The sequence below is a fragment of the Salvelinus alpinus genome, chromosome 26 (genome assembly GCF_045679555.1).
Source record: "Salvelinus alpinus chromosome 26, SLU_Salpinus.1, whole genome shotgun sequence".
NCBI classification, from domain to species: Eukaryota; Metazoa; Chordata; class Actinopteri; order Salmoniformes; family Salmonidae; genus Salvelinus; species Salvelinus alpinus.
This window is the reverse complement of record NC_092111.1, coordinates 44,810,269-44,835,186: the sequence shown is the minus strand read 5'-3', so window position 1 is coordinate 44,835,186 and position 24,918 is coordinate 44,810,269. Positions and strand designations below refer to the sequence as shown.

General features: G+C 40.5%; 1 protein-coding gene across 1 annotated transcript in view; it reads left to right on the top strand.

The window, feature by feature from the left end:
- LOC139555344 (angiopoietin-2-like) overlaps positions 1 to 24,918 on the top strand; it is a 133,909-nt gene that overhangs the window by 98,163 nt on the left and 10,828 nt on the right. The window contains exons 7-8 of the mRNA XM_071369059.1: positions 9,030 to 9,131; positions 20,816 to 20,982. Of these exons, the coding sequence (XP_071225160.1) occupies positions 9,030 to 9,131; positions 20,816 to 20,982 (269 nt within the window). The remainder of the gene's footprint in view (positions 1 to 9,029; positions 9,132 to 20,815; positions 20,983 to 24,918) is intronic.

The window sequence follows — 24,918 nt, the reverse complement described above, 5'->3', positions numbered from 1 at the left end:
CCTACTGTGATGTCAATATGATGTTACTATGACGTCAGTATGATGTCTGTATGATGTTACCATGATGTTACCATGATGTTACTAGGATGTTACCATGATGTTAATATGATGTTACCATGATGTTACCATGATGTTAATATGATGTTACCATGATGTTAATATGATGTTACTAGGATGTCAATCTGATGTCAATATGCTGTTACTATGATGTCAATATGCTGTTGCTATGATGTTACTATGATGTCAATATGATGTTACTATGATGTTACTATGATGTTACTATGATGTCAATATGATGTTGCTATGATGTTACTATGATGTTACTATGATGTTACTATGATGTTACTATGATGTCAATATGATGTTGCTATGATGTTACTATGATGTTACTATGATGTTACTATGATGTTACTATGATGTCAATATGATGTTGCTATGATGTTACTATGATGTTACTATGATGTTACTATGATGTTACTATGATGTTACTATGATGTTACTATGATGTCAATATGCTGTTACTATGATGTCAATATGCTGTTGCTATGATGTTACTATGATGTCAATATGCTGTTACTATGATGTCAATATGCTGTTGCTATGATGTCAATCAGATGTTACTATGATGTTACTAGGATGTCAATATGATGTTACTATGATGTTACTATGATGTCAATATGATGTTACTATGATGTTACTATGATGTTACTATGATGTCAATATGATGTTGCTATGATGTTACTATGATGTTACTATGATGTTACTATGATGTTACTATGATGTCAATATGCTGTTACTATGATGTTGCTATGATGTCAATATGATGTTACTATGATGTTGCTATGATGTCAATATGCTGTTGCTATGATGTTGCTATGATGTCAATATGCTGTTACTATGATGTTGCTATGATGTCAATATGATGTCAATATGCTGTTACTATGATGTCAATATGCTGTTGCTATGATGTTACTATGATGTCAATATGCTGTTACTATGATGTCAATATGATGTTACTATGATGTTACTATGATGTCAATATGATGTTACTATGATGTCAATCTGATGTTACTATGATGTTACTATGATGTCAATATGATGTTACTATGATGTCAATATGCTGTTACTATGATGTTACTATGATGTCAATATGATGTTACTATGATGTTACTATGATGTTACTATGATGTCAATATGCTGTTGCTATGATGTCAATATGATGTTACTATGATGTTGCTATGATGTCAATATGCTGTTACTATGATGTTGCTATGATGTTACTATGATGTCAATATGCTGTTACTATGATGTCAATATGCTGTTACTATGATGTTACTATGATGTCAATATGATGTTACTATGCTGTTACTATGATGTCAATATGATGTTACTATGATGTCAATATGCTGTTGCTATGATGTCAATATGATGTTACTATGCTGTTACTATGATGTTACTATGATGTCAATATGATGTCAATATGCTGTTACTATGATGTTACTATGATGTCAATATGATGTTACTATGATGTCAATATGCTGTTACTATGATGTCAATATGATGTTACTATGATGTTACTATGATGTTACTATGATGTCAATATGCTGTTACTATGATGTTACTATGATGTTACTATGATGTCAATATGCTGTTGCTATGATGTCAATATGATGTTACTATGATGTTGCTATGATGTCAATATGCTGTTACTATGATGTTGCTATGATGTCAATATGATGTCAATATGCTGTTACTATGATGTCAATATGCTGTTGCTATGATGTTACTATGATGTCAATATGCTGTTACTATGATGTCAATCTGATGTCAATATGCTGTTACTATGATGTCAATATGCTGTTGCTATGATGTTACTATGATGTCAATATGATGTTACTATGATGTCAATCTGATGTCAATATGCTGTTACTATGATGTCAATCTGATGTCAATATGCTGTTACTATGATGTTACTATGATGTCAATATGATGTTACTATGATGTTACTATGATGTCAATATGCTGTTGCTATGATGTCAATATGATGTTACTATGATGTTACTATGATGTCAATATGCTGTTACTATGATGTTACTATGATGTCAATATGATGTTACTATGATGTTACTATGATGTCAATATGCTGTTACTATGATGTTACTATGATGTTACTATGATGTCAATATGATGTTACTATGATGTTACTATGATGTCAATATGCTGTTACTATGATGTTACTATGATGTTACTATGATGTCAATATGATGTTACTATGATGTTACTATGATGTTACTATGATGTCAATATGATGTTACTATGATGTTGCTATGATGTTACTATGATGTTGCTATGATGTTACTATGATGTCAATATGCTGTTACTATGATGTTGCTATGATGTCAATATGATGTTACTATGATGTTACTATGATGTTACTATGATGTCAATATGCTGTTGCTATGATGTTACTATGATGTCAATATGCTGTTACTATGATGTCAATATGCTGTTGCTATGATGTCAATATGATGTTACTATGATGTTACTATGATGTCAATATGATGTTACTATGATGTTGCTATGATGTCAATATGCTGTTGCTATGATGTTACTATGATGTCAATATGCTGTTGCTATGATGTTACTATGATGTCAATATGCTGTTACTATGATGTCAATATGCTGTTGCTATGATGTCAATATGATGTTACTATGATGTTACTATGATGTTACTATGATGTCAATATGCTGTTGCTATGATGTCAATATGATGTTACTATGATGTCAATATGATGTTACTATGATGTTACTATGATGTTACTATGATGTCAATATGATGTTACTATGATGTTGCTATGATGTTACTATGATGTTGCTATGATGTTACTATGATGTCAATATGCTGTTACTATGATGTTGCTATGATGTCAATATGATGTTACTATGATGTTACTATGATGTTACTATGATGTCAATATGCTGTTGCTATGATGTTACTATGATGTCAATATGCTGTTACTATGATGTCAATATGCTGTTGCTATGATGTCAATATGATGTTACTATGATGTTACTATGATGTCAATATGATGTTACTATGATGTTGCTATGATGTCAATATGCTGTTGCTATGATGTTACTATGATGTCAATATGCTGTTGCTATGATGTTACTATGATGTCAATATGCTGTTACTATGATGTCAATATGCTGTTGCTATGATGTCAATATGATGTTACTATGATGTCAATATGCAGTTGCTATGATGTCAATATGATGTTACTATGATGTTACTATGATGTCAATATGCTGTTGCTATGATGTTACTATGATGGCAATATGCTGTTACTATGATGTCAATATGCTGTTGCTATGATGTCAATATGATGTTACTATGATGTTACTATGATGTCAATATGATGTTACTATGATGTTGCTATGATGTCAATATGCTGTTGCTATGATGTTACTATGATGTCAATATGCTGTTGCTATGATGTTACTATGATGTCAATATGCTGTTACTATGATGTCAATATGCTGTTGCTATGATGTCAATATGATGTTACTATGATGTCAATATGCTGTTGCTATGATGTCAATATGATGTTACTATGATGTTACTATGATGTCAATATGCTGTTGCTATGATGTTACTATGATGTCAATATGCTGTTGCTATGATGTTACTATGATGTCAATATGCTGTTACTATGATGTTACTATGATGTCAATATGCTGTTGCTATGATGTTACTATGATGTCAATATGCTGTTGCTATGATGTCAATATGATGTTACTATGATGTTACTATGATGTCAATATGCTGTTGCTATGATGTCAATATGCTGTTGCTATGATGTTACTATGATGTTACTATGATGTCAATATGCTGTTACTATGATGTCAATATGATGTTACTATGATGTTACTATGATGTCAATATGCTGTTGCTATGATGTCAATATGATGTTACTATGATGTCAATATGCTGTTGCTATGATGTCAATATGCTGTTGCTATGATGTCAATATGATGTTACTATGATGTTACTATGATGTCAATATGATGTTACTATGATGTTGCTATGCTGTTTCTGTGATGTTACTATGATGTCAATCTGATGTTACTATGCTGTCAATATGGTGTTACTGTGATGTTACTATGCTGTCAATATGGTGTTACTATGATGTTACTATGCTGTTACTATGGTGTTACTATGATGTTACTATGCTGTTACTATGGTGTTACTATGATGTCACTATGATGTTACTATGCTGTTACTATGGTGTTACTATGATGTCACTATGATGTTACTATGCTGTCAATATGGTGTTACTATGATGTTACTATGCTGTTACTATGGTGTTACTATGATGTCACTATGATGTTACTATGGTGTTACTATGATGTTACTATGCTGTTACTATGGTGTTACTATGATGTCACTATGATGTAAATATGATGTCACTATGATCAATCAATCAATTAAAATTATTTTTAGAGCCCTTCTTACATCAGCTGATGTCTCAAAGTGCTGTACAGAAATCCAGCCTAAAACCCCAAACAGCAAGCAATGCAGGTGTAGATGCACGGTGGCTAGGAAAAACTCACTAGAAAGGCCAGAACCTAGGAAGAAACCTAGAGAGGAACCAGGCTATGAGGGGTGGCCAGTCCTCTTCTGGTGGAAATTATAACAGAACATGGCCAATATGTTCAAATGTTCATAGATGACCAGCATGGTCAAATAATAATAATCACAGTGGTTGTAGAGGGTGCAGCAAGTCAGCACCTCAGGAGTAAATGTCAGTTGGCTTTTCATAGCCGATCATTCAGAGTATCTCTACCGCTCCTGCTGTCTCTAGAGAGTTGAAAACAGCAGGTCTGGGACAGGTAGCATGTCCGGTGAACAGGTCAGGGTTCCATAGCCGCAGGCAGAACAGTTGAAACTGGAGCAGCAGCATGGCCAGGTGGACTGGGGACAGCAAGGAGTCATCAGACCAGGTAGTCCTGAGGCATGGTCCTAGGGCTCAGGTCCTCAGAGAGAAGAGAAAAATAGAGAGAAAGAGTGAATTAGAGGGAGCATACTTAAATTCACACAGGACACCGGAGAAGACAGGAGAAATACTCCAGATATAACAGACTGATCCTAGCCCCCCGAAACAAACTATTGCAGCATAAATACTGGAGGCTGAGACAGGAGGGGTCAGGAGACACTGTGGCCCCGTCCGATAATACCCCCGGACAGGGCCAACCAGGCAGGATATAACCCCACCCACTTTGCCAAAACACAGCCCAGAACACCACTAGAAGGGTATCTTCAACCACCAACTTACCATCCTGAGACAAGGCCGAGTATAGCCCACGAAGATCTCCCCCGCGGCACCAACCCAAGGGGGGCGGCAACCCAGACAGGAAGATCACGTCAGTAACTCAACCCACTCAAGTGACGCACCCCTCCTAGGGACGGCATGGAAGAGCACCAGTAAGTCAGTGACTCAGCCCCTGTAATAGGGTTAGAGGCAGAGAATCCCAGTGGAGAGAGGGGAACCGGCCAGGCAGAGACAGCAAGGGCGGTTCGTTGCTCCAATGTCTTTGGGTCCTGGTCAACAGTAGTGCACTATGGGTCCTGGTCAGAAGCAATGCACTCTGGGTACTGGTCAACAGTAGTACCCTATGGGTCCTGGTCAACAGTACTTTACTATATTGAAAATAGTGTGCCATTGTGGTGTAGTGCTGGTCACTGACTCTAGGATTCTTCCCCCTTCACTCCCACTAGGGAGAAGAGAACATTCTGACAGGATGTAGTGCTAGGATTCTTCCCCCTTCACTCCCACTAGGGAGAAGAGAACATTCTGACAGGATGTAGTGCTGGGATTCTTCCCCCTTCACTCCCACTAGGGAGAAGAGAACATTCTGACAGGATGTAGTGCTAGGATTCTTCCCCCTTCACTCCCACTAGGGAGAAGAGAACATTCTGACAGGATGTAGTGCTAGGATTCTTCCCCCTTCACTCCCACTAGGAAGAAGAGAACATTCTGACAGGATGTAGTGCTAGGATTCTTCCCCCTTCACTCCCACTAGGGAGAAGAGAACATTCTGACAGGATATAGTGCTAGGATTCTTCCCCCTTCACTCCCACTAGGGAGAAGAGAACATTCTGACAGGATGTAGTGCTAGGATTCTTCCCCCTTCACTCCCACTAGGGAGAAGAGAACATTCTGACAGGATGTAGTGCTGGATTCTTCCCCCTTCACTCCCACTAGGGAGAAGAGAACATTCTGACAGGATGTAGTGCTAGGATTCTTCCCCCTTCACTCCCACTAGGGAGAAGAGAACATTCTGACAGGATGTAGTGCTAGGATTCTTCCCCCTTCACTCCCACTAGGGAGAAGAGAACATTCTGACAGGATATAGTGCTAGGATTCTTCCCCCTTCACTCCCACTAGGGAGAAGAGAACATTCTGACAGGATGTAGTGCTAGGATTCTTCCCCCTTCACTCCCACTAGGGAGAAGAGAACATTCTGACAGGATGTAGTGCTGGATTCTTCCCCCTTCACTCCCACTAGGGAGAAGAGAACATTCTGACAGGATGTAGTGCTAGGATTCTTCCCCCTTCACTCCCACTAGGGAGAAGAGAACATTCTGACAGGATGTAGTGCTAGGATTCTTCCCCCTTCACTCCCACTAGGGAGAAGAGAACATTCTGACAGGATGTAGTGCTAGGATTCTTCCCCCTTCACTCCCACTAGGGAGAAGAGAACATTCTGACAGGATGTAGTGCTAGGATTCTTCCCCCTTCACTCCCACTAGGGAGAAGAGAACATTCTGACAGGATGTAGTGCTAGGATTCTTCCCCCTTCACTCCCACTAAGGAGAAGAGAACATTCTGACAGGATGTAGTGCTGGGATTCTTCCCCCTTCACTCCCACTAGGGAGAAGAGAACATTCTGACAGGATGTAGTGCTAGGATTCTTCCCCCTTCACTCCCACTAGGGAGAAGAGAACATTCTGACAGGATGTAGTGCTAGGATTCTTCCCCCTTCACTCCCACTAGGGAGAAGAGAACATTCTGACAGGATGTAGTGCTAGGATTCTTCCCCCTTCACTCCCACTAGGGAGAAGAGAACATTCTGACAGGATGTTTTCACCATCCCACCTGGTCACATGACAACCCCAGAATAACGTGTTCCCTCCTTCCCTCAGGCTTCTGAGACAACTTTTGAGAAGCTATATTTCCTACCCCTGGGGTGTCAGGATTTCCTCCCTCACTCTCTCCCCTCTCTCCACCATTCTCCTGTCGTTCCCCTTGGACGATGGAGATTTTCAGTTTATCATCCCTGTTTGTTGAAGGTAACAGGGAAGACAGAAGCCAGGCAGGCAGCCCCTGTGAGTCTGTGCGTAGGTCGTCTTAATTGAAACACTTAGAGATGAGAGATTGATCAATGTCTCCTGAGTTCTTCAGCAAAAATGAGAATTATAGTTGGATAAACGTAGATAAACTTGGATTTTTTTTCTCTCACAAGGCCTTATACAGGATATTACCCTTTACATCAAAACCTTCAAATCCATACATTAAACCTTGATTTTGGACAAAATTACCTGAGTGGATTCTTACTACCAAGGATTATCTAGAAAAAACATATAACAAACCAAAACCTACAAAAGAAAAAGAGCAGAAACCTGGAAATACCATCCAACACAACACTGAGTGAGTAATGTGTAGTCTGAACCTACTTCTGAAGACAAAAAGTAAAAGACAATAATCTCTAGTTAATTTAGTTATATAATGTAACGATCGTTGTTGGAAGGATTTGTTCTTTAACTGACCCGCCTAGTTAAATAAAGGTCAAATAAATATATTTTAGAGAGAGAGAGAGCAAGCTCTGTGTGACCAGAGGTCTTCCTAGCGAAAACACTGAGCGATAAACCTTTACATACAGCAGACACTCATATAGATGTCATGGGCCCTGTTCAGGTGTTCTGTAACCAGTAGTGGGTTTACCTGTTCAGGTGTTCTGTAACCAGTAGTGGGTTTACCTGTTCAGGTGTTCTGTAACCAGTAGTGGGTTTACCTGTTCAGGTGTTCTGTAACCAGTAGTGGGTTTACCTGTTCAGCTGTTCTGTAACCAGAAGTGGGTTTACCTGTTCAGCTGTTCTGTAACCAGAAGTGGGTTTACCTGTTCAGCTGTTCTGTAACCAGAAGTGGGTTTACCTGTTCAGGTGTTCTGTAACCAGAAGTGGGTTTACCTGTTCAGCTGTTCTGTAACCAGAAGTGGGTTTACCTGTTCAGGTGTTCTGTAACCAGAAGTGGGTTTACCTGTTCAGGTGTTCTGTAACCAGAAGTGGGTTTACCTGTTCAGCTGTTCTGTAACCAGAAGTGGGTTTACCTGTTCAGGTGTTCTGTAACCAGAAGTGGGTTTACCTGTTCAGGTGTTCTGTAACCAGAAGTGGGTTTACCTGTTCAGGTGTTCTGTAACCAGAAGTGGGTTTACCTGTTCAGGTGTTCTGTAACCAGTAGTGGGTTTACCTGTTCAGGTGTTCTGTAACCAGTAGTGGGTTTACCTGTTCAGGTGTTCTGTAACCAGTAGTGGGTTTACCTGTTCAGCTGTTCTGTAACCAGAAGTGGGTTTACCTGTTCAGCTGTTCTGTAACCAGAAGTGGGTTTACCTGTTCAGCTGTTCTGTAACCAGAAGTGGGTTTACCTGTTCAGGTGTTCTGTAACCAGAAGTGGGTTTACCTGTTCAGGTGTTCTGTAACCAGTAGTGGGTTTACCTGTTCAGCTGTTCTGTAACCAGAAGTGGGTTTACCTGTTCAGGTGTTCTGTAACCAGAAGTGGGTTTACCTGTTCAGCTGTTCTGTAACCAGAAGTGGGTTTACCTGTTCAGCTGTTCTGTAACCAGAAGTGGGTTTACCTCTACAGGTGTTCTGTAACCAGAAGTGGGTTTACCTCTACAGGTGTTCTGTAACCAGTAGTGGGTTTACCTGTTCAGCTGTTCTGTAACCAGAAGTGGGTTTACCTCCACAGGTGTTCTGTGATATGAAGACGAGAGGTGGGGGCTGGACCGTGCTGCAGCATCGTAGAGACGGAGCTGTGGATTTCCACCGTGGATGGAAGGATTACAAGATGGTACGTTCACTAGAACCTAAACACAAGATGGTATGTTCACTAGAACCTAAACACAAGATGGTATGTTCACTAGAACTTAAACACAAGATGGTATGTTCACTAGAACCTAAACACAAGATGGTATGTTCACTAGAACCTAACACAAGATGGTATGTTCACTAGAACCTAAACACAAGATGGTATGTTCACTAGAACCTAAACACAAGATGGTATGTTCACTAGAACTTAAACACAAGATGGTATGTTCACTAGAACCTAACACAAGATGGTATGTTCACTAGAACCTAAACACAAGATGGTATGTTCACTAGAACCTAACACAAGATGGTATGTTCACTAGAACTTAAACACAAGATGGTATGTTCACTAGAACCTAACACAAGATGGTATGTTCACTAGAACCTAAACACAAGATGGTATGTTCACTAGAACCTAAACACAAGATGGTACGTTCACTAGAACTTAAACACAAGATGGTATGTTCACTAGAACCTAACACAAGATGGTACGGTCACTAGAACCTAACACAAGATGGTATGTTCACTAGAACTTAAACACAAGATGGTATGTTCACTAGAACCTAACACAAGATGGTATGTTCACTAGAACCTAACACAAGATGGTATGTTCACTAGAACCTAAACACAAGATGGTATGTTCACTAGAACCTAACACAAGATGGTATGTTCACTAGAACCTAACACAAGATGGTATGTTCACTAGAACCTAAACACAAGATGGTATGTTCACTAGAACTTAAACACAAGATGGTATGTTCACTAGAACTTAAACACAAGATGGTATGTTCACTAGAACCTAAACACAAGATGGTATGTTCACTAGAACCTAAACACAAGATGGTATGTTCACTAGAACCTAAACACAAGATGGTATGTTCACTAGAACTTAAACACAAGATGGTATGTTCACTAGAACTTAAAAACAAGATGGTATGTTCACTAGAACCTAAACACAAGATGGTATGTTCACTAGAACCTAACACAAGATGGTATGTTCACTAGAACCTAAACACAAGATGGTATGTTCACTAGAACTTAAACACAAGATGGTATGTTCACTAGAACTTAAACACAAGATGGTATGTTCACTAGAACCTAACACAAGATGGTATGTTCACTAGAACCTAAACACAAGATGGTATGTTCACTAGAACCTAACACAAGATGGTATGTTCACTAGAACTTAAACACAAGATGGTATGTTCACTAGAACTTAAACACAAGATGGTATGTTCACTAGAACCTAAACACAAGATGGTATGTTCACTAGAACCTAACACAAGATGGTATGTTCACTAGAACCTAAACACAAGATGGTATGTTCACTAGAACTTAACACAAGATGGTATGTTCACTAGAACTTAAACACAAGATGGTATGTTCACTAGAACCTAACACAAGATGGTATGTTCACTAGAACCTAACACAAGATGGTATGTTCACTAGAACTTAAACACAAGATGGTATGTTCACTAGAACCTAAACACAAGATGGTATGTTCACTAGAACCTAAACACAAGATGGTATGTTCACTAGAACCTAAACACAAGATGGTATGTTCACTAGAACCTAACACAAGATGGTACGTTCACTAGAACCTAAACACAAGATGGTACGTTCACTAGAACCTAAACATAAGATGGTATGTTCACTAGAACCTAACACAAGATGGTATGTTCACTAGAACCTAAACATAAGATGGTATGTTCACTAGAACCTAACACAAGATGGTATGCTCACTAGAACCTAACACAAGATGGTATGTTCACTAGAACCTAAACACAAGATGGTATGTTCACTAGAACCTAAACACAAGATGGTATGTTCACTAGAACCTAAACACAAGATGGTATGTTCACTAGAACCTAACACAAGATGGTATGTTCACTAGAACCTAACACAAGATGGTATGTTCACTAGAACCTAACACAAGATGGTATGTTCACTAGAACCTAACACAAGATGGTATGTTCACTAGAACCTAAACACAAGATGGTATGTTCACTAGAACTTAAACACAAGATGGTATGTTCACTAGAACCTAACACAAGATGGTATGTTCACTAGAACCTAAACACAAGATGGTATGTTCACTAGAACCTAACACAAGATGGTATGTTCACTAGAACTTAAACACAAGATGGTATGTTCACTAGAACTTAAACACAAGATGGTATGTTCACTAGAACCTAAACACAAGATGGTATGTTCACTAGAACCTAACACAAGATGGTATGTTCACTAGAACCTAACACAAGATGGTATGTTCACTAGAACCTAAACACAAGATGGTATGGTCACTAGAACCTAACACAAGATGGTATGTTCACTAGAACTTAAACACAAGATGGTATGTTCACTAGAACCTAACACAAGATGGTATGTTCACTAGAACCTAACACAAGATGGTATGTTCACTAGAACCTAAACACAAGATGGTATGTTCACTAGAACTTAAACACAAGATGGTATGTTCACTAGAACTTAAACACAAGATGGTATGTTCACTAGAACCTAACACAAGATGGTATGTTCACTAGAACCTAAACACAAGATGGTATGTTCACTAGAACCTAACACAAGATGGTATGTTCACTAGAACCTAAACACAAGATGGTATGTTCACTAGAACTTAAACACAAGATGGTATGTTCACTAGAACCTAAACACAAGATGGTATGTTCACTAGAACCTAACACAAGATGGTATGTTCACTAGAACCTAACACAAGATGGTATGTTCACTAGAACTTAAACACAAGATGGTATGTTCACTAGAACCTAAACACAAGATGGTATGTTCACTAGAACCTAAACACAAGATGGTATGTTCACTAGAACCTAAACACAAGATGGTATGTTCACTAGAACCTAAACACAAGATGGTATGTTCACTAGAACCTAAACACAAGATGGTATGTTCACTAGAACCTAAACACAAGATGGTATGTTCACTAGAACCTAAACACAAGATGGTATGTTCACTAGAACTTAAACACAAGATGGTATGTTCACTAGAACCTAACACAAGATGGTATGTTCACTAGAACTTAAACACAAGATGGTATGTTCACTAGAACCTAAACACAAGATGGTATGTTCACTAGAACTTAAACACAAGATGGTATGTTCACTAGAACCTAAACACAAGATGGTATGTTCACTAGAACCTAACACAAGATGGTATGTTCACTAGAACCTAACACAAGATGGTATGTTCAAGAGAACTTAAACACAAGATGGTATGTTCACTAGAACCTAAACACAAGATGGTATGTTCACTAGAACCTAAACACAAGATGGTATGTTCACTAGAACCTAAACACAAGATGGTATGTTCACTAGAACCTAAACACAAGATGGTATGTTCACTAGAACCTAAACATAAGATGGTATGTTCACTAGAACCTAACACAAGATGGTATGCTCACTAGAACCTAACACAAGATGGTATGTTCACTAGAACCTAAACACAAGATGGTATGTTCACTAGAACCTAAACACAAGATGGTATGTTCACTAGAACCTAAACACAAGATGGTATGTTCACTAGAACCTAAACACAAGATGGTATGTTCACTAGAACCTAACACAAGATGGTATGTTCACTAGAACCTAACACAAGATGGTATGTTCACTAGAACCTAACACAAGATGGTATGTTCACTAGAACCTAAACACAAGATGGTATGTTCACTAGAACCCGTGGTAGCCAACACTAAGATGGTATGTTCACTAGAACCTAAACACAAGATGGTATGTTCACTAGAACCTAAACACAAGATGGTATGTTCACTAGAACCTAAACACAAGATGGTATGTTCACTAGAACCTAAACACAAGATGGTATGTTCACTAGAACCTAACACAAGATGGTATGTTCACTAGAACCTAACACAAGATGGTATGTTCACTAGAACCTAAACACAAGATGGTATGTTCACTAGAACCTAAACACAAGATGGTATGTTCACTAGAACCTAAACACAAGATGGTATGTTCACTAGAACCTAAACACAAGATGGTATGTTCACTAGAACCTAAACACAAGATGGTATGTTCACTAGAACCTAAACACAAGATGGTATGTTCACTAGAACCTAACACAAGATGGTATGTTCACTAGAACCTAAACACAAGATGGTATGTTCACTAGAACCTAAACACAAGATGGTATGTTCACTAGAACCTAAACACAAGATGGTATGTTCACTAGAACCTAAACACAAGATGGTATGTTCACTAGAACCTAACACAAGATGGTATGTTCACTAGAACCTAAACACAAGATGGTATGTTCACTAGAACCTAAACACAAGATGGTATGTTCACTAGAACCTAAACACAAGATGGTATGTTCACTAGAACCTAACACAAGATGGTATGTTCACTAGAACCTAAACACAAGATGGTATGTTCACTAGAACTTAAACACAAGATGGTATGTTCACTAGAACCTAACACAAGATGGTATGTTCACTAGAACTTAAACACAAGATGGTATGTTCACTAGAACCTAACACAAGATGGTATGTTCACTAGAACCTAACACAAGATGGTATGTTCACTAGAACCTAACACAAGATGGTATGTTCACTAGAACCTAAACACAAGATGGTATGTTCACTAGAACTTAAACACAAGATGGTATGTTCACTAGAACCTAACACAAGATGGTATGTTCACTAGAACCTAACACAAGATGGTATGTTCACTAGAACCTAAACACAAGATGGTATGTTCACTAGAACCTAAACACAAGATGGTATGTTCACTAGAACCTAAACACAAGATGGTATGTTCACTAGAACCTAAACACAAGATGGTATGTTCACTAGAACCTAAACACAAGATGGTATGTTCACTAGAACCTAAACACAAGATGGTATGTTCACTAGAACCTAACACAAGATGGTATGTTCACTAGAACCTAACACAAGATGGTATGTTCACTAGAACCTAACACAAGATGGTATGTTCACTAGAACTTAACACAAGATGGTATGTTCACTAGAAGTCTTCTTTGGTAGGTCATTGTCAGCGGAGACCTCTTCTGGTTTTCATTGAAATAGTTGACCACGAGGCAGGAGTGTCTGTTAAGGAAGAATATTTTAGACAACGTTCATCTCAACACCAGTAGAACATGTTTACAGGGTATTTTCCTGGATGTCAGTAAAATATCTAATATCATTTGTGTTCATGAAGTCAGACCTGTTTCACCCCAGTATTTGAACACGGGGAAACTCTCAGCGTGTCTGGTAGAATGTAATCTATCTAGTTTGGGCAATTTTTTTGTGATTGTAATTCAAAAGCAAGATCTCTGAATCAAAGGGGCAGTGTTATAACATTATGTCAGATCAGGAGGGGCAGTGTTATAACATTATGTCAGATCAGGAGGGGCAGTGTTATAACATGTCAGATCAGGAGGGGCAGTGTTATGTCAGATCAGGAGGGGCAGTGGTCCTGAATTCATCACTCTGACTAGGCAGGAGCTTCCAGTCATTAGAGGATTGGACAGGGTTTAGGATTGGAGAGGTGTGGGATACAGACAGAGGATTGGACAGGGTTTAGGATTGGGGAGGCGTGGGATACAGACAGAGGGTTGGACAGGGTTTAGGATTGGGGAGGCGTGGGATACAGACAGAGGGTTGGACAGGGTTTAGGATTGGGGAGGCGTGGGATACAGACAGATCTGTGACCCTGGATGTTTTGATAGGCCGTCACCCCTTGTTCCCCTACGACACTCCCTGTTCTGTTGTTTCACCTGCACTCTCTCTGTCACTCCCTGTCTGTGTCCGACCCCCACACACAATCATCACACATTAGAGACACACACACACACTCTGATCCCCTCACACATCACATACTCCCCTCATACACCCTGAGATCATACACTCACATCAGTCAATTCAGACCGACTGACCTTTCTGATTTGGTCAGGAGAGCCCACCATGTGGAGTGCTGGGGGTCCATAGGGCTCAGGTCCAACGTAGTGCACTACATAGGGAATAGGGTGCCATAGGGCTCAGGTCCAACGTAGTGCACTACATAGGGAATAGGGGTCCATAGGGCTCAGGTCCAACGTAGTGCACTACATAGGGAATAGGGTTCTATAGGGCTCTGGTCTAAAGTAGTGCACTACATAGGGAATAAGGTTCTATAGGGCTCTGGTCTAAAGTAGTGCACTATATAGGGAATAGGGTTCTATAGGGCTCTGGTCTAAAGTAGTGCAGTATATAGGGAATAGGGTTCTATAGGGCTCTGGTCTAAAGTAGTGCACTACATAGGGAATAGGGCACCATTTGGGACTCATTAACAGTGTTGTCCAATACTCAACACAAACCTATCTTTAATGTTCTCACTGCCGTCAACAGTCATGATAAACAGAAACTACACACGGAAATTAATGTTTCTCATTGAGATCCTTGACTTAAATTACAGTCTGAGGATACGAGAGGTTCTGCTCTGTGTTGTTGATTGAATCGCCACAGTTCGGTTGAGAAATGTAATACTCAGAGGACAGCCACCACAGCGCAAAAGAGATTTTCAAATAATTTTTTAGGAAGAGTATTTTCACAAGTGGATGATAAATATTTGGCCCCAGTTGGAGCGTGGGAGTATGGGCCTCTGTAGAGTGAAAATAACTTGTGTCTGTGTCTGTGTGTCTGTGTGTCTGTCTGTGTGTGTTTGTGTCTGTGTGTGTGTCTGTGTGTGTGTGTGCATCTGTGTGTCTGTGTGTCTGTATGTGTGTGTCTGTGTGTGTCGTGTTGTCTGTGTGTGTGTGTGTGTGTGTGTGTGTGTGTGTGTGTGTGTGTGTGTGTGTGTGTGTGTGTGTGTGTGTGTGTCTGTGTCTCTCTGTGTGTGTCTGTGTGTGTCGTGTTGTCTGTGTGTATCTGTGTCTGTCTGTGTGTGTCTGTGTGCATCTGTGTCTGTCTGTGTGTGTCTGTGTGTGTGTGTGTCTGTGTGTGTGTGTGTCTGTGTGTGTCTGTGTGTGTCTGTGTGTGTCTGTGTGTGTCTGTGTGTGTGTCTGTACAGTATGTTTGTGTGTGTGTGTGTGTGTGTTGAATGTTTGACTGCCCAAACTGACCACACAATGTTTAACCAACATTAGTCCAACGTTACGGTAATATCAAGCATTCTGGCCAGATAATAAACACTCCCAGACCTCATTCATATCTTCACGTTCACGTAAGAGCAATAACAGACAACGGCTGTGCCAGCCAGAGACCACAGAGAGAGAATGTATCTCTCTGGTACAAGTGGGACGGTAGCGTCTCATCTCGACAACAGCCAGTGAAATTGCAGGGCGCCAATTAAAAACAAAACAGAAATCCCATAATTAAAATTCCTCAAACATACAAGTATTATACACCATTTTGAATATAAACTTCTTGTAAATCCAACCAGAGTGTCCGATTTCAAAAAGGCTTTACTGCAAAAGCACACCATGCGATTATGTTAGGTCAGCACCTAGCCACAGAAACCCATACAGCCATTTTCCAGCCAAGAAGAGGGCTCACAAAAGTCAGAAATAGTATTAAAATGAATCTCTGACCTTTAATGATCTTTATCTGATGGCACTCCCAGGTCTCCATGTTAGACAACAAATTTTCGTTTTGTTTGATAAAGTTCATCTTTATGTCCAAATACCTCCTTTTTGTTTGCGCGTTTAGTCCTGTAATCCAAATGCACAATGCGCGGGCACTAAGTCCAGACGAAAAGTCTAAATAGTTCCATTACAGTTTGTAGAAACATGTCAAATGATGTATAGAATCAATCTTTAGGATGTTTTTATCATAAATCTTCAATAATATTCCAACCGGACAATTCCTTTGTCTTTAAAAATGAAAGGGAACGGAGCTCGTGCCCACGGTCGCGCGCGTGACTAAACTAAAGGCTTTCAACCAGACCACTGGTTCAAATAGCTCTTATTCGCACCCCCTTCACAGTAGAAGCCTGAAACAACGTTCTAAAGACTGTTGACATCTAGTGGAAGCCTTAGGAAGTGCAATCTGACCCCATAGACACAGTATATTGGATAGGCAATCACTTGAAAAACTACAAACCTCAGATTTCCCACTTCCTGGATGGATTTTACTCAGGTTTTCACCTGCCATATCAGTTATGTTCTACCCACAGACATTATTTTAACAGTTTTGGAAACTTTAGAGTGTTTTCTATCCAAATCTACCAATTATATGCAAATCCTAGCTTCTGGGCCTGAGTAGCAGGCAGTTTAATTTGGTGCCGCTTTTCATCCAAAATTCTGAATGCTGCCCCCTACCCTAGTGAAGTTAACCTCTTATAGCTCCCTTAAGCGCGAATCCCGCTCGAATCCTGTTAGCGGGATAGATTTGACAACATCCATTGAAATTGCAGAGCTCCAAATTCAAACTACAGAAATTTAAATATTCAACATTCACGAAAATAAAAGTGTAATACAATGAAAATAAAGCTTAACTTCTTGTTAATCCAGCCACGGTGTCAGATTTCAAAAAGGCTTTACGGCGAGAGCACACCATGCGATTATCTGAGGACAGCGCCCCGCATACAAAATGACAACATGAACATGAAAACCACTTTCAACCAGGCAGGTGCGACACGAAAGTCAGAAATAACGATATAATAAATGCCTTACCTTTGAAGATCTTCATCTTTTTGCAATCTCAAATGTCTCCGTGACACAATGAATGATTGTTTTGTTCGATAAATTCCTTCTTTATATCCCCAAAATGTAAATTTATTTGGCGCATTTGATTCAGAAATACACCCGTTCCAACTCGCCCAATATGACTACAAAGTATCTAATAAGTTACCTGTAAACTTGGTCCAAACATTTCAAACAACATTCCTAATCCAACCTCAGGTATCCTAAAATGTAAATAAATGATAAAATTTAAGATGGGATAATCTGTTTCCAATACCAAAGAAAAATAACACAGAGTGCGCTCCTGTTCACGAGCAACAAAAGACTAAAGCCCTTCAGAGTGACACGTACAAAGAGCAGCACTACTCCTTCATTACTCAAAAGAAAAACATCGACTAATTTCTAAAGACTGTTGACATCTAGTGGAAGCCATAGGAACTGCAATCTGGGCCCTAAATAATCAGGATTCCCATTGAAATATGGAAAAACACAATGACCTCAAATAATTTTTTCCCTGGTTGGATTGTGCTCGGGGTTTCACCTGCCAAATAAGTTATTTTATACTCACAGACATTATTCAGTTTTAGAAACTTCAGAGTGTTTCCTATCTACATCTACCATTATATGCATATCCTAGCTTCTGGGCCTGAGTAACAGGCAGTTTACTTTGGGCACGCTTTTCATACGGACGTGAAAATACTGCCCCCTAGCCCGAATAAGTTTTAAGGTGCTCCAAAGCTTTTTACTATCATTCTTTATTTCATTTATCTTTGTTTGATCGTGTAGTTTCTTCTTTTTTTCAGTTTAGTCAAATGATTTCTCAATTTGCAATAAGTTTGCCAATCGGTTGTGCAGCCAGACTTATTTGGTCAGGGCATGCAGCATGGTCAGGGCAGGCAGAATGGTCAGGGCAGGCAGAATGGTCAGGGCATGCAGTATGGTCAGGGCAGGCAGTATGGTCAGGGCAGGCAGCATGGTCAGGCAGGCAGAATGGTCAGGGCAGGCAGCATGGTCAGGGCAGGCAGCATGGTCAGGGCAGGCAGCATGGTCAGGGCATGCAGTATGGTCAGGGCATGCAGCATGGTCAGGGCATGGTCAGGGCATGCAGTATGGTCAGGGCATGCAGTATGGTCAGGGCATGGTCAGGGCAGGCAGCATGGTCAGGGCATGCAGTATGGTCAGGGCAGGCAGCATGGTCAGGGCAGGCAGCATGGTCAGGGCATGCAGAATGGTCAGGGCAGGCAGCATGGTCAGGGCAGGCATTATGGTCAGGCAGGCATTATGGTCAGGCAGGCTTGAGGTCAGGGCAGGCAGAATGGTCAGGCAGGCATTATGGTCAGGCAGGCTTGAGGTCAGGGCAGGCAGAATGGTCAGGCAGGCATTATGGTCAGGCAGGCGGGTTCAGAGTCAAGGCAGGCAAGGGTCAAAATCGGGAGGACTAGCAAACAGAGAAAATGAAAAATCAGGCCCACAGAGTAACACGCTGGTTGACTTGACAAATCAAGACAAACTGGCACAGACAGACAACACAGGTATAAATACCCAGGGGATTATGGGGAAGATGGGTGACACCTGGAAGGGGTGGAGACAAGCACAAGGACAGGTGAAATAGACCAGGGTGTGACAGTTACTCCCCATTACACACCACACAAAAGCAAATATTCTTTACATCATCAACATATGAATCACTACAAAACTTCTTGTATGACCTCTTGTACACTATATTAGGCCCAGCCTTTGGAACTGTGGTTTTCCTAGATATGGCTGCTATATTGTGATCACTACATCCCATGGATTTGTTTTGCACATTTCTGCAGCATTAGTAACGATGTGATCAATAGTTATTGATGATTTTATTCCTGTGCTGTTTGTAAATACCCTGGTAGGTTGACTGATAACCTGAACCAGGTTGTAGGCACTGGTTACAGTTTGAAGCTCTTTCTTGAGTGGGCAGCTTGATAAAAGCCAGTCAATTTTGAAATCATCCAGAAAATATACTTCTCTGTTGATATCACATACATTATCAAGCATTTCACACGTTATCCAGATACTGACTGTTAGCACTTGGTGGTCTAGAGCAGCTTCCCACCAGAATGGGCTTTAGGTGAGGCAGATGAACCTGTAGCCATATTACTTCAACAGTATTTAACATGAGATCCTCTCTAAACGTTACAGGAATGTGGTTCTGAATATAACCAGCAACACCTCCACCATTGGCATTTCTGTCTTTTCTGTAAATGTTATAAAATTGTATTGCTACCACTTTATCAGAAAAGTTATCAACTAAATGAGTTTCAGAATATAAATGTCATCTGTTATTAGTAAATTATTGATGTCATTAACCTTGATTCTTAAGCCACATATGTTAACGTGGGATATTTTGAGCACTTTTCTTCTGGGATTCTTACATGATTTTATTGCTTTACTGGGAAGCTTAGCAGAGGTAGACATGCTCAGGTTATTTATGTTAGTGCAGGGTGAGCTGCAAACAGTGAACTTCCTACTAGGGCACACCGGCTTAGTGCTAACAGTATAAATCTAGTTCATAGGCACATGATTACTTCATACAATAGCTGTAGGATCAGCAGAGGCAGTCAGGGGGGACATAAATTGGGTGACTTACATTGTGTCCATGTCCTGGGCTAGTACATTCAGGAGCAGAATAGTAATGTAATTTAGTCGAGCTCCGGGTTACGACATTGCAGTGTCAAGCAATACAGGGACTAACTGTCAGTAGTAGGTCAAAGATTGTCAGGAATTATCAAGATGTTAACATTTGCTTATTCACTTTCCTCAGTCAAAATCATTTAACTCTTCACTCACATTATCCCTCTTCATTCCTCTCAAAGGTACAATGACATTTATATCTTAACATATCTCTGTTGATGTCATTTGTCGCTCTGAAGTGACATTGTATCTTAACATATCTCTGTTAATGTCATATTTACCCTCAAGTGACAGTTTTTCATATGACCCTTCGTTCAGTTTGTCCTCATTCTCTCACCGTACCTGATGCAGGGTTTTGGGGATCCCTCGGGAGAGTACTGGGCAGGAAATGACCTCATCCACCTGCTGACCAGCTCACAAGAGTACAGTCTCCAGGTGCAGCTGAAGGATGCTGAGGGGAACGAAGCTTACTCTCACTACAATCACTTCTATATAGATGCAGAGAACAAAAACTACAGGTACCAGCATGCAATACACCCTTCCATAGTGGCGGCCAAGAGCTAGAAGTCAAATCAAATCACATTTTATTTGTCACATGCTTTGTAAACAACAGGTGTAGACTACTAGTGCAATGCTTACTCCTAACGATGCAGAGAGAAACACAAAGGAATAAATACACAATGAGTAACGATAACTTGGCTATATACACAGGGTGCCAATTCTGAGTCAATGGGCAGGGGTACGAGGTAATTGAGGTAGATACTGTATGTACATATACTGTAGGTAGGGGTAAAGGATAGATAATAGACAGTAACAGCAGTATACTGTAGGTAGGGGTAAAGGATAGATAATAGACAGTAACAGCAGTATACTGTAGGTAGGGGTAAAGGATAGATAATAGACAGTAGCAGCAGTATACTGTAGGTAGGGGTAAAGGATAGATAATAGACAGTAACAGCAGTATACTGTAGTTAGGGGTAAAGGATAGATAATAGACAGTAACAGCAGTATACTGTAGGTAGGGGTAAAGGATAGATAATAGACAGTAACAGCAGTATACTGTAGGTAGGGGTAAATTATAGATAATAGACAGTAGCAGCAGTATACTGTAGGTAGGGGTAAAGGATAGATAATAGACAGTAGCAGCAGTATACTGTAGGTAGGGGTAAAGGATAGATAATAGATAGATAATAGACAGTAGCAGCAGTATACTGTGGTCCCGTGTGGCTCAGTTGGTAGAGCATGGCGCTTGCAATGCCAGGGTTGTGGGTTCATTCCCCACGGGGGGACCAGGATGAATATGTATGAACTTTCCAATTTGTAAGTCGCTCTGGATAAGAGCGTCTGCTAAATGACTTAAATGTAAAATGTAAATGTACTGTAGGTAGGGGTAAAGGATAGATAATAGACAGTAACAGCAGTATACTGTAGGTAGGGGTAAAGGACAGATAATAGACAGTAACAGCAGTATACTGTAGGTAGGGGTAAAGGATAGATAATAGACAGTAACAGCAGTATACTGTAGGTAGGGGTAAAGGATAGATAATAGACAGTAACAGCAGTATACTGTAGGTAGGGGTAAAGGATAGATAATAGACAGTAACAGCAGTATACTGTAGGTAGGGGTAAAGGATAGATCATAGACAGTAACAGCAGTATACTGTAGGTAGGGGTAAAGGATAGATAATAGACAGTAACATCAGTATACTGTAGGTAGGGGTAAAGGATAGATAATACACAGTAACAGCAGTATACTGTAGGTAGGGGTAAAGTGACTAGACAACAGGATAGATATTAGACAGTAACAGCAGTGTACTGTAGGTAGGAGTAAAGGATAGATAATAGACAGTAACAGCGTGATGTGATGTGATGAGTTAAAATAATTAAGGCAATAAGGGTCACTGCAGATAGTCTGGGTAGCTATTTGGTTAACTATTTAACTAGCAGTTTAGAAGTCTTATGGCTTGGGGGTAAAACCTTTTCAGGGTCCTTTTTTAGTGGTCCTGGATGGCAGGGAGCTAGGCCCTAGTGATGTACTGTGTCATACGCACTACCCTCTGTAGCACCTTGCGGTTGGAATAAGGGTTCATAGGGAACGAAGTCCATATTTAAAAAAAAAAGAAAATATTTTCTCTTACATGTTAATCGTAGTTAAAATCATGTTAAACAGCCACTTCCAGTAAGTGAGATTTTATCTGATCATGTTATTAAAATGTATCTGATGGGTTTGACTTTGAATTACCTTCCGTGTTCCATTCCTTCTGGAATGTGAGTCTCGTAGAGCCGTGTCACAATCAGATTAGAATCAGAAACTAAACGGAAGTGATTCTGGGGAGAGTTTTAGTAAAGAGTTTTGTTTCTGAAAGGCATAATTGCGTGGGAATTCTTCCCTTTCAGACTTCCTTAAGCCTGCGATGTAAATCCCTCCACTCTGTCAAATCATCCACCATTATTCACACGTTAACTTTGCTTTTCTTTATCGCCGGGTAGAAAGAAAGGAAGAGTAGATCGTGTGGTCTGTCTTGAAGAACATCATCAGTGATGAGCTGTAGCAGTGGGCAAGCTGCCGCTTTTCTGTCTCCATCTCTCTTTCCATCGCTGCAGCTACCGCTGCCCCTGAGGCATCCCCTTCCAGCTGAGAAAAACAGGAACACAATCTGCATCCCAAATGGCAACCTATTCCCTACAGCGTGCACTATCTTTGACCAGGGACTATAGTGCACTATCATTGACCAGGGACCATAGTGCACTATCTTTGACCAGGGACCATAGTGCACTATGTAGGGAATAGAGTGCCATTTGATATGAAACCAACCAGTCAGCAGCAGCACGTGGCCGTGCCTGGCAGGTCAAACAAATATCCACTCCCAGGTGGTCCTCTGTCCACTACTAAAGCCCTGATGTGGTTTCTCTCTCTCCACTACTAAAGCCCTGATGTGGTATCTCTCTCTCCACTACTAAAGCCCTGATGTAGTATCTCTCTCTTCACTCCTAAAGCCCGGATGTGGTATCTCTCTCTTCACTCCTAAAGCCCTGATGTGGTATCTCTCTCTCCACTACTAAAGCCCTGATGTGCTCTCTCTCTCTCCACTACTAAAGCTCTGTGATTGTATCTCTCTCTCCACTACTAAAGCCCTGATGTGGTATCTCTCTCTCCACTACTAAAGCCCTGTGGTGCTATCTCTCTCTCCACTACTAAAGCCCTGATGTGGTATTTATCTCTCCACTACTAAAGCCCTGATGTGGTATCTCTCTCTTCACTCCTAAAGCCCTGATGTGGTATCTCTCTCTCCACTACTAAAGCCCTGATGTGGTATCTCTCTCTCCACTACTAAAGCCCTGATGTGGTATCTCTCTCTTCACTCCTAAAGCCCTGATGTGGTATCTCTCTCTCCACTACTAAAGCGCTGATGTGGTATCTCTCTCTCCACTACTAAAGCCCTGATGTGGTAACTCTCTCTCCACATCTAAAGCCCTGATGTTTAATCTCTCTCTTCACTCCTAAAGCCCTGATGTGGTATCTCTCTTTCCACTACTAAAGCGCTGATGTGGTCTCTCTCTCTACACTACTAAAGCAATGTGGTTGTATCTCTCTCTCCACTACGAAAGCCCTGATGTGGTATTTATCTCTCCACTACTAAAGCCCTGATGTGGTATCTATCTCTACACTACTAAAGCCCTATGGTGGTATCTATCTCTCCACTACTAAAGCCCTGTGGTGGTATCTCTCTCTCCACTACTAAAGCCCTGATGTGGTATCTCTCTCTCCACTTCTAAAGCCCTGATGTGGTATCTCTCTCTCCACTACTAAAGCCCTGATGTGGTATCTCTCTCTTCACTCCTAAAGCCCTGATGTGGTATCTCTCTCTCCACTACTAAAGCGCTGATGTGGTATCTCTCTCTCCACTACTAAAGCCCTGATGTGGTAACTCTCTCTCCACATCTAAAGCCCTGATGTTTAATCTCTCTCTTCACTCCTAAAGCCCTGATGTGGTATATCTCTCTCCACTACTAAAGCCCTGATGTGGTATCTCTCTCTCCACTACTAAAGCCATGTGGTCGTATCTCTCTCTCCACTACTAAAGCCCTGATGTGGTATATCTCTCTCCACTACTAAAGCCCTGATGTGGTATCTCTCTATCCAATACTAAAGCCCTGATGTGGTATCTCTCTCTCCACTACTAAAGCCCTGATGTGGTCTCTCTCTCTCCACTACTAAAGCCCTGTGGCTGTATCTCTCTCTCCACTACTAAAGCCCTGATGTGGTATATCTCTCTCCACTACTAAAGCCCTGATGTGGTATATCTCTCTCCACTACTAAAGCCCTATGGTGGTATCTCTCTCTCCACTACTAAAGCCCTGTGGTGGTATCTCTCTCTCCACTACTAAAGCCCTGATGTGGTATCTCTCTCTCCACTACTAAAGCCATGTGGTGGTATCTCTCTCTCCACTAC